This window comes from Panthera leo, chromosome B4, assembly GCF_018350215.1.
Source record: "Panthera leo isolate Ple1 chromosome B4, P.leo_Ple1_pat1.1, whole genome shotgun sequence".
NCBI lineage: Eukaryota > Metazoa > Chordata > Mammalia > Carnivora > Felidae > Panthera > Panthera leo.
The window spans coordinates 132,364,420-132,379,233 of NC_056685.1; the positions used below are offsets into that span (position 1 = coordinate 132,364,420).

At 55.0% G+C, this 14,814-nt stretch overlaps 1 protein-coding gene across 8 annotated transcripts in view; it reads left to right on the plus strand.

The window, feature by feature from the left end:
* The window catches only part of CACNA1I (calcium voltage-gated channel subunit alpha1 I), a 135,738-nt gene that overhangs the window by 81,290 nt on the left and 39,634 nt on the right, over nt 1–14,814 (plus strand). For 6 of the 8 annotated variants that reach the window (XM_042947857.1, XM_042947858.1, XM_042947864.1 and 3 more), the window contains 5 exons: nt 905–1,064; nt 7,056–7,371; nt 8,960–9,052; nt 12,396–12,708; nt 13,349–13,579. In XM_042947857.1, coding sequence (XP_042803791.1) covers nt 905–1,064; nt 7,056–7,371; nt 8,960–9,052; nt 12,396–12,708; nt 13,349–13,579 — 1,113 coding nt within the window. The remainder of the gene's footprint in view (nt 1–904; nt 1,065–7,055; nt 7,372–8,959; nt 9,053–12,395; nt 12,709–13,348; nt 13,580–14,814) is intronic. The other 2 variants (XM_042947865.1, XM_042947863.1) reach the window with 1 other exon arrangement.

Consider the following 14,814-nt stretch of genomic DNA (forward strand, 5'->3'; position numbering starts at 1 on the left):
CCTGGCTGGGGTCACATGCCTATTCTGGACCAGTCACTGGGGCTAGAGGAACAGGATGTGCTGATTGGTCAGGCCCATGTCATGTGATCTCCACGGCAGCCCAGGCAAACCATGGGGACTAGAGTGGGGGAGTGGGGATGTTTTCTTAGGGCTGGGAAAGGTGGCTGGGCCAAACCAGGGAGGTGACCCATCTGCCTGGGGTTTGTGCTCCTGTGGATTCTGCATTGACTGGGGTGTCCAGAGCTCCATTCGTGGAGTCAAGGGGGCAGACGGAGGGGTGGGGGGTGCCAGGGGTTGGGACTGAGCCTGTGAAAGGGAGAGGGCATGTGGATGGGTCAGCCCAGGGCAGGAGGGGCCGAAGGGAAGGATAGGGAAGTAGATGTGAAGGGTGGTAAGAGTGGGATGGGGCTGGAAGTGGAGTGCATTCCCCCATCTGCTCTGTGGGGTGGGAGCGTCAGGAGAGTTGGGTGCGGCTCTTGAGCTGGGGAACCTTTGCAGGGTGGCTGCTGTCTTCTTGGGCCCCTTTGCTGAGGACCTTCTCTTCTAAGAGGGGAAGGGACTGGCTCAAGGTCTCTGAAGGACATCAGATTTGTGCATTACCCAGAAGAGAGTTTGGCACATAAACAGTGCCCCGTAAACACCTGCTTTTTCATCCGGAATCTGGTGAAAGAGTGGTGGGGCCCAGAGCCATTTCTGTGGCCTCTGGGCAGAGGGGCAGGCATCAAGGAGAAGGTCTGCTTAATGGCCCCTGAGCAGGCTGGGAGCCCCAAGGAGCCCCTGCCCGCGTGTCCCCACCTCTCCTCTCCGTGCCCTTGTCTCTGTTTCTCTAAGCCTGCTCTCTCTCTGTCCTCCTGGGACTTCTGCTCGCAAGGCTGACAGTCTCTCTGCCCTCCCCCACTCACAGGTATGCGGATCCTGGTGAACCTGCTCCTGGACACGCTGCCCATGCTGGGGAACGTCCTCCTGCTCTGCTTCTTCGTCTTCTTCATCTTCGGCATCATCGGCGTGCAGCTCTGGGCGGGTCTGCTGCGTAACCGCTGCTTCCTGGAGGAGAACTTCACCATGTGAGTGCCGCCCCCACCACCCAGGTGGCTGCCAGCCAGCCAGCTTTGCCTGGGGCGGCAGGGGTGCTGGATGTTTTGGGACGGGGAGGGTCCCCCCGTGGAGCACCCGGTCCCAACCCTTACTCCCAGGAGTGGAGAGAAGCCAAGGAATGTGCTCAGGTGCGCTGGTGGTGGGTCTCCCGTGAGTGGCTGGACACTAAAAGGAGCACAAAAGGCCACTGAGCTCTCAAAATGGGTGTCACAGAGTCCCGGGCTCAAATAGGCCCTCAGGTGCGAATTTAGCTCCTAGTGACTCTTACTTCATACGCAGTTTTAACTTACTCGGTAATTGGGAATGGGGCCAGCAGAGTGGAAGCGGCCAACTGGGGGCTCGAACAGGAGGGAAGAGGACAGCTGAGACCCAGGCAGACGTGATGCCAACAGGGAATAAGAAGGCAGAAACCCTCAAAGGCAGACACCGAACCTGGCCCAATTCCAGCACAGACATCCCTCTTGGTGACTCCCAGTCATCCAGGAAAGGTCAACTCACAGTCGGCCCGTTTGCCTCGATAAGCGGGTGGGTGGGCTCCCCACCCCAGAGAGGTGATCGTCAAAAGCCGTCTCAACAGAAGTCCAGCTCTGGCTCTTGGAGGAGTCGGGTTGAGTTGCCTGGGAGAGTTGACATCTGTGGAATTTCCGCGGTGAGGGAGGAGTGGCGTGTTTGGGCGTGCGTACCCGCATGGATGCGTCTGGACGGGAGGATGCTGACACGTTGCTGCGCCTCGGCGGGCTCCTGCCCTGTGCCAGGCCCCGGGGGGACCGAACCAGCCTCTCGCTCGAGAGCAGCACTCAAGTGTCAGCTCTTGCCAAGCCCGTGCTTAGTGCTCAGGACACAACAGAAGGCAGAGTTCCTGCCCTTGGGGAACTGGTCACAGGTGCCTCCACCGAGGGGCTCTCGTGGACGGAGGACGACTGCGGGAGGCTTGGGACGCCCTCCGGGGTGGGCTCCGCTTTCTCTCACATGTCCTGTCAATTGTGGAGAGGAAGCTAACCCCGAGAGCCGGGGTGAGGACGGGGGAGGGGACCGGTTCACCCTCCCATTGCCCCCATTGCCGCGGGGACCAGAGAAGGGGCACCCTTGTGGGAAGGATCCCGTGGGCTCGTGGGGGCCTGCTCTTGTGTCAGTCACTTGCAAGAGGTGGGCCCCACAGCAGCAGGAAGCGGGGGGCACCCACTTCTCCCGGGCTGGTCCTCAAAGATGGAGGTGTGTGGGTATGAGCTCTCAGCTTTGGGGGTTCAGGACAGTTCCAGACCCCTCTGTCCCACACGGGTCTTTCCCTAGGTCATTCCGTGGCCTCCTCCTCATTGTCCCGCCTCAGCCCCAAGGTCACCACCTGCTGGAGGCCTTCCCTCACCACCCCCTTACTCCCAGACACTCTGTGGCATTAGCCTGTTTGATTTCCTCCCGAAATTACACCGGTGAGTTCACTTACTTGGTTGTTGGGTGTCTCTAGACTGGTGTATTTACCTGGTTGACACTGATGACGTGCTCCAGCGCAACAGGTGTGACTGAGGTAATGCTTAAATCTGACCCCTTGTGGAGACTGGGAGGCAGAGGCCAAGAGAGGGGTATCTTGCTCCAGGGCAAGGTTGGCAACATCAGAGCCGGTGTGAGAACCCAGGTTCCCCTGCCTGCAGCGCCTGCCTCCGGTGAGGGTGCTCAGAGCATCCCTTCAGTCTCATGAGCCCTTGGGGAGACCCCACACGGTCTGTTTGAGGGTTCTGGGGCACAGAGTCAGGACAGTACTGCCCAGCTAGGAAGTGGCGGGGCCCGGAATCTGAACCCAGGACTGATGTCCTCTGCGAGGCGTCTGGTCCCTTCTCCCGGGTTCCGTCTGAAGTGTTACCTGCACACACGGCCGTTCGCGTCGCAGACAGACTTTAAATATGCGAATTGCTTTGACAATGTGTCTTGAGGGCGTTTTACACCAGGGTTTCTTATTCCACGGATAAAAGGCAGTTCATCTCGCCAGCCCCTGTTGATGGACGTTGCATGGTTTCCAAGTTTTTGTTCTTCCGTACGGGGCTGCAGGACGCATCCTGTACACGTGTGATCCTTATGTACACGTGGGATCAATGGCTAGACTCATCATCGCTGGTCAAAGTGTATGTGTATACACACACACACACACACACACACACACATATATTTTAAAGTTTATTTATTTATTTTGAGAGAGAGGTTGTGTGTATGCAAGTGCCCGCATGAGTGGGGGAAGGACAGAGAGAGAGAGAGAGGAAGGGTGAGAGAATCCCAAGCAGGCTCCGTGTTGCCAGCCCAGAGCCCAGCTTGAGGCTTGATCCCATGAACCATGAGATCACGACCCAAGCCTAAACCAAGAGTCGGACGCTTAACTGAGAGCCTCCCAGGCACCCCAAAGTGTGTGTATATTTTTATGCTTCTTTCTTAAAGATACAAATTGCATTTAGCGCTGGACACAACTAAAGTGTAGAGCTGAATGATGTCTTACGTGGGTCCACACCAGTGTAAAGCTACCCAGAGAAACTTAGGGGGCCTAGGGAGGCTCCCTCCCGCCCCTTGCCGGTTCCTGTCCCCCTCACCCCAAAGCGGCCACTATTCTGACCTCTATCGCCGTAGATTTGTTTTGCCTGTTCTTGAGGTTTCTTTAAATGCAGTCATACAGGATGCTACCTTTTGTGTCTGCTTCTTTGGCTCAGTGTAATGTGTCTTTGAGATTCACCCACGTCCTTGTGGGTTTTATTTCTTTTTCGTTGCTGTGGGTATATATTGAGCAAATATACAACTACTTATTTTTTTTTTTTTTCATTCTACTGTTGACTTGGGTTGTTCCTGGTTTTTTTTTTTTTTTCTTTTTTGGCTCTTATGACTCATGCATATTCTCGTACATATCTTTGGTGGATATAGCCATCCTTTCTTTTGGGTAAATACCCAGGAGTGGAATTGTTAAGGGTGCATGTACGTTTAGCTTTAGTAGATTTCGTCAAATGGCTTTCCAAGATGGTTGTGTTCAATGTCTGCTAGCAAAGTCTGAGAGCTCCGGTGGCCCGGCATCCTCAGCGACATTTGGTACGTCAGTCCTTTTCACTGTCACTCTTCCAGGGAGAGTGCAGTGGTACCTTTTTGTGGTTTTAATTTGTTTTGCCCTGATGACTAGTGACGGTTGGCACTTTTCACGTGTATCCTCTTATGAAGTGTCTGTTACAGTCTTTTGCTGTTTTTAGATTGGGTGGTCTTTCTTTTTATTATAAATTTGCAGTGGTTCTTTGTATTCTCGATTTGAGTCCTTTGGTGGATAGATATGTTGCAGAGATCTAATCCCAGCCTGTTCCATTTTCACTCTCTTAATGGTGCTATTGGACGATGAAGCCCTTAGTTGTAATGAAGTCCAGATTACCAGTCGTTTTTTCAGTATTGCTTTTTGTGTCCAGTTTAATCTTTTCTTAACCCAAGGTGATGAAAATATCCTCCAGTGTTTTCTTTTAGAAGCTCTCCTGTTTTATCTTTCACATTTAGGTCTGTATTCTGTCTCTTACTGTGGTATGTACAGATTCCCTTTTTGTACAGATATTCAGTTGTCCCAGCAGCATTGGTTGAGAAGTCCACCCTTTTTCCACTGAATTGCAGGGGTGTCTTTATTACTGCCAGGTGGCCATTTGTATTTGGCTTGGATGTGTACGTGTTCATTGTTGGCGGATGCCGCTAAATTGCCCTCCAAAAAGTTTATATCAATTTACACTCCCACCAACAGTGTATGCGCATGTGTGTTTGTACTCACTCTTTTCGCACTCAGTACCATTGGCCTGAAATATTTGCCATTTGGATGGGTGTAAAATGATCTCGGTGTGAGTTTTGTTTGCATTTTCCTGTTATTAGTCAAGTGAGCGTCTCTTCCTGTATATTGGTACGTTGGCTTCCCCCCACTCCCTGCCAAGTATCTTGGCCATTTTTATTTCTTCTGTGAAATTTTTCTCTTTTCTTCTCTTTTCTGTTCTCTTTTCTTTTCTTTTCTTTTCTTTTTTCTTTTGTCCTTTTACCCCCTAGTGGGGGCACAGGTGGTTTTGAGTGACAGGTGGTTTTAACATAGTCTAGATGTCTTCTATTTGTTTTATATATTGCCAATACTTATCCCAGGGCAGTGGCAATCTCTAGCCTGTTTTTGTAAATAAAGTTTTATTGGAACACGGCCATACCCACTTGTTTACCTATTTCCTATGACTGTTTCGCATTTCAAGAGTGCAGCTGAGTAATTGGCACAGAGACCATATGGCCCTATCTGGCCCTTTACAGAGAAAGTTTGCCTACCTCTACTTTTTATTTATTTATTTATTTATTTATTTATTTATTTATTTATTTAGCTTGTCTTTTTACTTAGTATGCTCTCTTTTGTCTCATAGAAGTTTTACATTTGTATATAGTCAATCTTGAACTTTGCCTTTGTAGAATTTGGATTTGTATATTTTATCCAGGAAAGCCTTACATGTATATCTTTTTTTTTCTCAATTATTTCTTTTAAGTTTATTTATTTCGTTTGAGAGAGAGAGGAAGAGAAAGAGAGGAGGCAGAGAGAGAGGGAAAGAGAATGAATCCCATGCAGACTCTGTACGGGCAATGCAGAGCCCGATGCGGGACTCAAACTCATGAAATGTGACATCGTGACCTGAGCCCGAAACCAAGAGTCAGACACTTAACTGACTGAGGCACCCAGGTATCCCAGGCCTTATATATCTTGAGTTAACAGAAATATTTCCCGTTCTCTTGTAATATTTTTGTGATTATGTTTGTTGCATTTATAATTTTTAATCCACCAGAAGTTTATTATTTTATTTTTTTTTATTTTATTTTTTTTTTTAGAAGTTTATTATTTTAAATTTTGTAATATATTTTGCTTAACCTAATATATCCAAAAGATTACTATTTTCAATGTGCAATCAATATAAATAATTAATAATGAGATTATTTACATTCTTTTTTTTTTCTTTTGATACCAAGTCTTCAAGAAGTTTATTTTTGTATATGGTGTGAGGTAGGGATCTATTCTTTTTCCAGATAACAGTTGTCTCAGAAGCATTTATTGTTTAATTCTTCTTCTTCCCATGGATCTGAAAAGGTGTTTCTGTAATAGACTAAGTTCTGTTTTATGTATGGGTTTGTCCCTGTGCTCTGTGGTGTTCCACGAATCTTTCTGTTCCTCTTGCAATACTATACACTCTAGTAATAATTGTAGTTGTATTTCGCTCTCTTGTAAGACTGGACTCCACTCCTCTTTCTCCTTTTAAAAAACTGTCTTGCCTATTCTTCTAAATCCTAGAACCATCTGTCCAGGTTCCACAGACACAAACAAGTTGGGATTTTGATTGGGTTGCAGTGACTCATTGTTTAACCTCACAGGATGGGTAGGGCAGAGATTGTCATCTCTGTCTTACAGATGAGGAAACTGAGGTCTGGAGAGAGGAAGTTAACAGCCCAAGGTTACATAGATGGGAAGGGGTGGGGCAGGCAGAGGATCAGATCCTCATCTGTTGGATCAGTAGAATTCAACATTTGTTGATTAAACGTGTACTCTGTGCTGACCAAACAGTGTGTGGGGACTGGGGCGCCTGAGACCCCGTCCTTGTCCTAAAAGAGCTTCAGGCTCCAAGAAAAGTTGGGTACATATGCCCTAGGAGCAATGCGGGTGTGTGCAGGGCACAGTCTGGCCACAGCGGGTCAGGGACTAGCCCTGCTCCATCCTGAGGAGGCCCCCTTAGGGAAGGGACCCTAGAACTGACTGCAGTGGGTCAGTGGGAGATTTTTTGACCATGGGGAAGGGCGTCCCAGGTGGGGGAACAACATAGGCAAAGGTCTAGAGGCAGTGACAGGACCTGTTGGGACAGTTCTGTCACACTACGTGGCCTTCCCCTTCCTGCTCCTCCTGGTGGTGACCCCTCCCCTTCTCTTCTTTCCCCCCCCCCGCCATCACCTGTGCACAGACAAGGGGATGTGGCCCTGCCCCCCTACTACCAGCCAGAGGAGGACGACGAGATGCCCTTCATCTGCTCCCTTTCGGGGGACAATGGCATCATGGGCTGCCACGAGATCCCCCCACTCAAGGAGCAGGGCCGTGAGTGCTGCCTGTCCAAGGATGATGTCTACGACTTCGGGGCGGGGCGCCAGGACCTCAATGCCAGCGGGCTCTGCGTCAATTGGAACCGCTACTATAACGTGTGCCGCACGGGCAGCGCCAACCCCCACAAGGGTGCCATCAATTTTGACAACATCGGCTACGCCTGGATCGTCATCTTCCAGGTGAGGCCGCTCAGGCCTGGCACCAGCGCACGGGCTGGGGCCCGGGAGACTGGAGTGGGGGTGGGGTGAGGGGCGGGGGGCACAGCTTCTTCTGGCAGGGAGGGCTCTGTGCTAGGTGTTGGCCGCCTGTTTCACTGAAATCTGCCCGACTTGCTGGCACGATGGGCGTTATCGCGCCCCTATTATAGACAGAGCAACTGAGGTTCAAGAGAAAGGAAGCAAGCTATTTGATGGATCACGTGCTGGTTAGTGGAGAGTCAGGCTTTTAACCCAGGGCCGGGTGCCCCCAAAGCCTGTGCTCTTTGTGGAACCCCAGGTTGCCTGGGGACCGATGGATCCCGGCAGTGAGGTACAGACCTAGAGGGGAGAGACCAGACTCACGCCTGTTAGAGGGGCTGACCAGGCAAGGCCTGCACACAGGACGTGGGGGAAAAGACATTCCTGGTGGAGGTGACCACCTGAGCCAAGGCCTGAGTGCAGGGAAGGTTCAAGGTGAGCACCAAGGAGCTGTTTGTCTGTCTGGGTAGAATCTCTCGGACCTTTTTCGTTGATCAGTCAGTAAGAAATACATTTTACTCAGTGCACACATATACACACACTCACAGCGTTAACTTTACTGTGTGCCTTTCACAGTCCCACTGCGCTGCAGAGGACCGGGGTGGGGCGTGTCGAGGAAACGGGGGCTCTAAGACTGGGTACCGCTTCCTGCCTCTGTGCCTCAGTTTTTCACCTTTAACGTGGGGGTAATAACAGCCCCCTCTCGCCCTGAGTGGCTGAGAAGAAGAAGCTAGATGATGGGAGCCGAACAGTCAGCCAAGTGTGGAGCGAGTGCTTGGTAAAGGTCACCTTCCCGCTGCCCTCGGAAGGAAGAACAGGGCTGGAGCAGGGGGTGGTGGCTGAGAAGCCCCGAGAAGAGGGGAGGGCCTTATCAAAGCGGCTGCTCTGTGTGCTTTGCTCTGGGGAGCATCGAGATCACAGAATTCAGAGCTGCAAGGCGTGATGGGATGTGATCACAGCCCAGCAGCTGTGTTTTGAGACCCTCAGCCCCCAGGGGTGTGAATGGGTTGCCCGGGAGAGGGCAGTTGCTAGGGAGCACCCAGCGTTTGCTTTGCCCAAGGCTGCTCTGCCTCCCTCTCTGGGAAGGAGAACGGGGGCAACAGTCACACCAGCCCCATCATAGCCACACTCCTGGGCTCAGCTGAGCTGGGCCCTAGGCCCAGCTGGTGAGCTGGAGTTGGAGTCCAGGGCCCCCTGCTTCCAGCCCTCCTGCCTTGGTGAGGGAGACTGGAGAGGGCCAGGCTCTGGAGCAAGAGGGACCAGGCTCAGGTCTGGCTCCCCGCCTTCCTGGCTGTGTGACAGAGGGCAAATACTGTAACCTCTCTGAACCTCAGTTTTCTCACCCGTGTGTGGGCGATGAGGATGGCCGTCCCATGGAGCCTTGTGGAGAGTTCGAGAGAGAATGTGTGTCCAGCAGTCTGGCACACAGTGGGGCCTCTGTCTGGGGCGCTGCGTTGGTCGCCTGTCTTTCCTGAGGGTGCCGCCTTTCCTGTCTCAGGCTCACCGGTCCTCTGCTCTGTTCTGGCTGCAGGTGATTACCCTGGAAGGCTGGGTGGAGATCATGTACTATGTGATGGATGCTCACTCCTTCTACAACTTCATCTATTTTATCCTGCTTATCATAGTACGTGTCAGGGTAGCTGGGGCTCTCTGGGGAAGCTCAAGGACCCAGGGACCAGGGATGGGGCTGGGGGGTTCCCAGGGAGCCCCTCAGAGCCAAGAGAGCTGAGTGGGAGGGAGCAGGAGGGGCAGGTTTTTTTTTTTTTTTTTTTTTTTTTAAGTCATCCACACACCCAACACGGGGCTCGAACTCACAGTCCTGAGACCAAGAGTCGGGTGCTTCACTGACTGAACCAGCCAAGCCATTTTTAAATGCCTCCGAGCAGCGGGTGACTGAAGGGACTCATCAGCGCAGCTGCGGGAAGCATCCATCACTCTCGATTGCCTTCATTTCTCATTTCTGGGCATTTAAGACCATCTAGTCGCTCCTGCTCGTGTTTCTCTGCCTCGTAGTCTCTGGGAATACATTCTTCTCACGACCGTAGCTAGGTGCAGCCCCAGGATGGGAGCTTGTCTAGGGCTCTAGCTTGTTCCTCTTTTCCCGTGGTGGGAAGGGGAGATGCTCTGAAACAGAAGCCCGGGGCTGCTTCCCACAGGGCTCCCTGAAATTCTCGGATGCAGGGGGTGGGGGTGGCTTAGGGGGTGGAAGCGGGGCTCTGTCTGCCTCACAGAGCAGGGTCCTTCTGGGAAGCCCCTCCTGCCTCCCTCCACAGTCCGCCTAGAGCGAGCTTATCCACCTCGTCATGCCATGCCTGACTGAGGCCTCAGCCACAGCACAATCCCCAAAATGTCAAGGTGATTCTCTCCTGGGCGAGTCAGTGCTGGCTCACTCCCTACTGCTGTGAGGCTGGATTCTCTGGTGTCCCAATGGTGGGAGAGGGCATGCTTGGCTCTCTGGGGCAGCACCTTTTCCTGAGCTGCTGGGACCTTGACCTGAGGGTTCAGGACAAGCTGGCAAGTGACCCGAGACGTACCTGCTGTTGGTTTTGCTCTGATGCCTTCCTGGGGGACGCAGGGGCCTTGGACCTGTAAAGAGACCCCCAGATAAAAAGAAGGGGGTTGAGGCTTTGTTCAGCATTGCCCTTCATCCATTGGTTTGTTCATTCCCCAGCACCATCAGGGAGACCTGCCCTGCTCCAGGCCCTGAGCCGAACACTGGGCACTGAGCAGTGAGGTGGGCCCGGCCTTGTCCTCGAGGAGCTCACAGTCTTGGGCGGGGGGCGGGAAGATGGGCTACGCTTGACATTGACCAGACAGCATATTAGGAGCCACGGCAGAAGGAATCCTGAGAGGTTGAGGGAGCCCAAAGGAGTTTTCTAATCTAGCTTGGAGGAGGAAGAGGGGAGTGGGAGGCTTCCTGGAGGAGGTGATTACCAGAACTGAGCCTTAAAGGCTGAGGGCAGGCAGCCAGGGGGAGAGCCTCTTGGGCAGGGGGCAACTTGCAGAGACCTTGACATGGACAGAGTCCTGATTGGAGGCACTTTGAACCACTGGGGTTGCTGGAGGAGCCTCGAATTCCAGAGAAGCACTGGGGAATGTGGTCTGCCCCTCCTGATAGAGTTAGGGGTGGGGATGTCAAGTTGTAACTCCCAGCGTGACACGAGCCACGTCTGTTAGCTCCCCCGAGTCCCATGGGGGATGGTGACGGCACCTAGGCTTATGGGTTCTCAGGAGGATTAGATGAGACAGAGTCTGAGGCCTGCATGACCCCTGGCACACAGTAAGCGCTCAATAAATGTGCCCTGCCACTTTTACTGCTGGTATTATTGGGCCCCAGGTGGCCCTGTCACAAGAGAAAGGGTACTGGCAGGGGGCTGAGGATGTTGAACTTTTCTGGGTGCTGGGAAGGGTCCGGAGAGCAAAGCCTGAACCCCGGGCTTCCATTTTGCCTTCACAATCCTGGCCATGCAGGGCCACCTACCCATTCTGTTCCTCAGGTGAGGATCCTGAGCCCCAGAGAGGTGAGAGGTCCTCAGCCCTCAGACTCCGGTGCCCAGCGCTCCCTCTGGTTGGAAACGTGTTAAGCTTGCCTTGCCTGAGCCTTGGGTTTTACAGATGGGGAAACGGAGGTCCAGAAGGAAGAGGGGAGCTGCCTGGGTCACAGGGGCAGTGGCTGTAGAGGCAGGCTGGCTAGAAGCCTGATAGGTGTGAGCTCCCAGAGGGAAGGGTCTGCACCCTCTCCTTCTTGGTGACCCGTCACAGGGGCCCGATGCACAGCCGATCTCCAGGAGACGCTGGTGGAAGATAGAACCGAGAGGGCCAATGAGGGGCATGTTTGTACCTGGGGATTTTCTCAGGGTCCTCCAGCCAGGAAGCCCTCCCCTCAGCCCTCGATAACCCCAGAAGCCCAGCTCCCTCTTTGTGACGTGGGGACAGGAGGGGAGGGTGAATCAGCGGCTGGGACTGTGGCCTGCGTGAACTGCCTGGCAGGTAGCCCGGAGGAGGATGAAAAGCTGGTAGGCGGACCCTCCTTGCTGGTAGGGCCACTGATCTCTTTCAAGGGCTTAGCAAATGCCAGAGGAGGGGTCTGCCCTCTGGCAACTAGGACCTACCTGTGCCCTCTGCGGCCTGTGGTGGCCACTGGAACTGGACCCTGCATCATGAGGTGGTGGGATTCTTAGTACTGACTGGGTAGTCTCCCCCACCACCTCCATCCAAGCACAGATAAAGCCACACAAGTAAACCCTTTCTGAAGGAAGCTTCTCTTTTGTCTGGATGCCCAACTGAGGCCAAAGTGAAGGCCAGAGAGAGGGTAGGGCTGGGGTGGGACTCAGGGCCTGGATAGCCTGAGAGCGTGTGGGCCTCCCTCCCTGGCCTCAGCACTGACGTCCCTGGCCGGGGTCCGAGGGCCTGGGGGATCGGGCTTCAAAGCGGGTCCCGGTGGGGCCTGGGGAGCTGCCTGGGCCACCGCTGTCCTGGGGCCCTGGCCTCCTGTCGGAGCAAGGCCTCAGCAGTCTTTTCCTGTCCCTATCTGTGCCCGTGCCTCTCCGTCTCTCTGGGCCCTCCACCCTCTGCCCCTCTGTCTCCCCGCCTCCTCGCACCCATCACCCTGTGTCTCCCACGCCCTCCGCTTCTGCACTCTCTGAGCCTCCGTCCCTCCCTCTCGGTGTTTCTCCTCATCGTCTCTCTGTCCTTCCTGCCGGCTCTGGCTGTCTGTCTCCTGGCTCTGTCCTGTCCCTGCTCCGTGCCTCGGATTTGTCCCTGCCCCTCTTCCTCCTGTCCTCCTTTCTGCCTCGGTACCCCTCTGCTTCTCACCCCACCTCTGTCACCGTGTCACCACCTCTGCCTCCCCGTTTTCTCTTTCTCTCTATCCCTTCATTCCCCTCTCCCCCACGTCTGCCTCCCCCCGCCAATCTGTCCCCTCTGTCCCTGTCCCTGTCCCTGTCCTCTCCTCCCGTTGGTCACAGGTGGGCTCCTTCTTCATGATCAACCTGTGCCTCGTTGTCATAGCGACCCAGTTCTCGGAGACCAAGCAGCGGGAGCACCGGCTGATGCTGGAGCAGCGGCAGCGCTACCTGTCCTCCAGCACGGTGGCCAGCTACGCGGAGCCCGGCGACTGTTACGAGGAGATCTTCCAGTACGTCTGTCACATCTTGCGCAAGGCCAGGAGGCGTGCCCTGGGCCTCTACCAGGCCCTGCAGAGCCGGCGCCGGGCCCCGGGCCCGGGGGCGTCCCCCTCTGCCAAGCCCGGGCCCCGCGCCAAGGAGCCCAGGCATTACAGTAAGTGGTCCCGCCTGCCGCCGCCTCCGGGGTGCCCCGCTCAGGCCTCGTGTGCCTCCCGCGGGGGATGCTGGGGACCCCGCGACGGCACCGCTGGCGAACGCGCCCCCCTGTCTCCTCGGCACAGGCAGAGCCGTCCGGCAGGTTGAGAACCCGGGTCTTCCCTCGGGAGCTCCGGCGCGTGCCCCTTGCTCCCTCCCTGCTTTCCTGACCCCCTGCCGGTGCCCGGTCTGGGCTGGCCTCGGGCTGGGGGCACCCGGCAGCCCGAGCCCTGGAGGATCCCCTTCCGACCCCAGTGGGGTCACACGTGGACCCAGGCTCCGCCCGGGATTCACACTCGAAAGAAACGGACGGTTGTCTATCCTGTCTGGTAAAACGCTAACGCTCCACTCCTCTCAGCCTGCCTCACGCCCCACGTGGCTTCCTGCTGCCACCACGTGCTAGCACGCCAGAGCAGTGACGACCAGCCACCTGGGATAAGGGGGCTGTGGCCACCGTGCCGAGGCGTGGTGTGTCGGGGACCAGAGATCTTCTGTCTCCGGGCCGTTAGGCTCAGAAGGGGCTCTCCATTCACTCTCTCGTCTGTTCTAGAAAACAGTCCTGGAAGAGGGCAGAGTGAGTTATATTATCCCGTTTTCAGATGGGAAAACCAAGGTCCAGATAGGTGAAGGGAGTCACCTGGGGTCACGCAGCGTGTCCGTGACAAAATTGGCGTCAGGGACATCAGAGCTGGGTTTGCTGGGCCCGCGTCCAGAGGGAAATGAACGCTCCCGCTCAGCTCCCCGGAGAAGGCAAATGCGCCCCAGGAGAGGAGTCCCGCCCCCCAGCTGGTGCCAAGACGGAAGTCAGCAGGGTCCCAGCCCCGGAGCAGGTGCACAGCGTGTGACCTGGACAGCCCGGGCCCCTCTGTGGGCCTCAGTCTCCTGCTCCGTCAGGTCGAGGATGAGGCTCACGCGCAGGGGGAGTCAGCCACCCCCGGGCTCTGCCCCTGCAGCTCTCAAGCCCTGAGATTCTTGGGAGGCAAGCCGGAGAGAGAACTGATGCTCGAAGCTGCCGCCCACCCCTCCTCGGGTGCCAGCCGTCCAGGCGTGGTCTTGCGGGAGGCTCCAGGTGGCCCGTGGGCTGGCCCAGCACGTGGACGGGGCAGCTGGGGTCTGCCTGCAGGGTCCCTGGATGACGCGGGCTTCTTGCTGCTGCCCCCACCCTCTCCGGGGAAGCTGTGTGGAAAGAAGTCCAGGGGGCTCTCTGGAGGGGGGCCTTGCCCCCTGCCCCTGGGCCTCAGTACCCTCCCGCTTCCCTGGGAAACAAGTTTCAGGGGGCCCAGCCCCAGGCACGAGTGGGGCTGAGGTGGGCCTTACTGAAGTGGGATTGACCCCGGGCTTCTGCCTGCCCACGCCGGCTCCCAGGGGATGAATGAATCAGAAGGCCTCTTCCGGGGCTTCGGGAGATATTGGGAGGCAAATCTGCAAAGGGAGGGTAGGCATTACATGTTTTTCATTCCCTTTAATTATTATTATTCTTAAATGTTTATTTAGTTATTTTGAGAGAGAGAAAGAGAACACACATGTGGGAGGGACAGGGTAGGGTGGGTAGAGAGAGAGAGAACCCCAAGCAGTCTCCGCACTGTGCCCCCATGGGACTTGATCCCATGAACCCTGAGACCATAACCTGGGCAGAAACCAGGACTCAGATGCCAGACGCCTGAGCCACCCAGGCACCCCTCCCTTTAATATTACTAATACCTTTTCTTTGCTCGCACCAGGAAAACATGTATTTTAGGACAGTACAGGTAAACACAAAGAAGAGACCATACTACCCAGGAAGAACCTCTCTGACACCTCCTTGAAATGGTTAAAGATGGCAGAACTGTGGTCTAAGACTGGTTCAGGCTTTTTAAACTCTCCCTGGGGCAGCACAGGGGGTGAACACTTCTGCCCCCCACTCCCTGCTGTGCCTCCCATCAGCCCTTCCTGCCTGCTTCCCCTGGAGCCACCCCGACTATCAGGGGGCTTCTAGAGCAAGGGTTTGCCTCCTGCCCAGGGCTCCTGCCTCCCTCCCTCCCCGGGACACAAGCCCCACATACAGGTGGGAGGAGAATTGAAGATG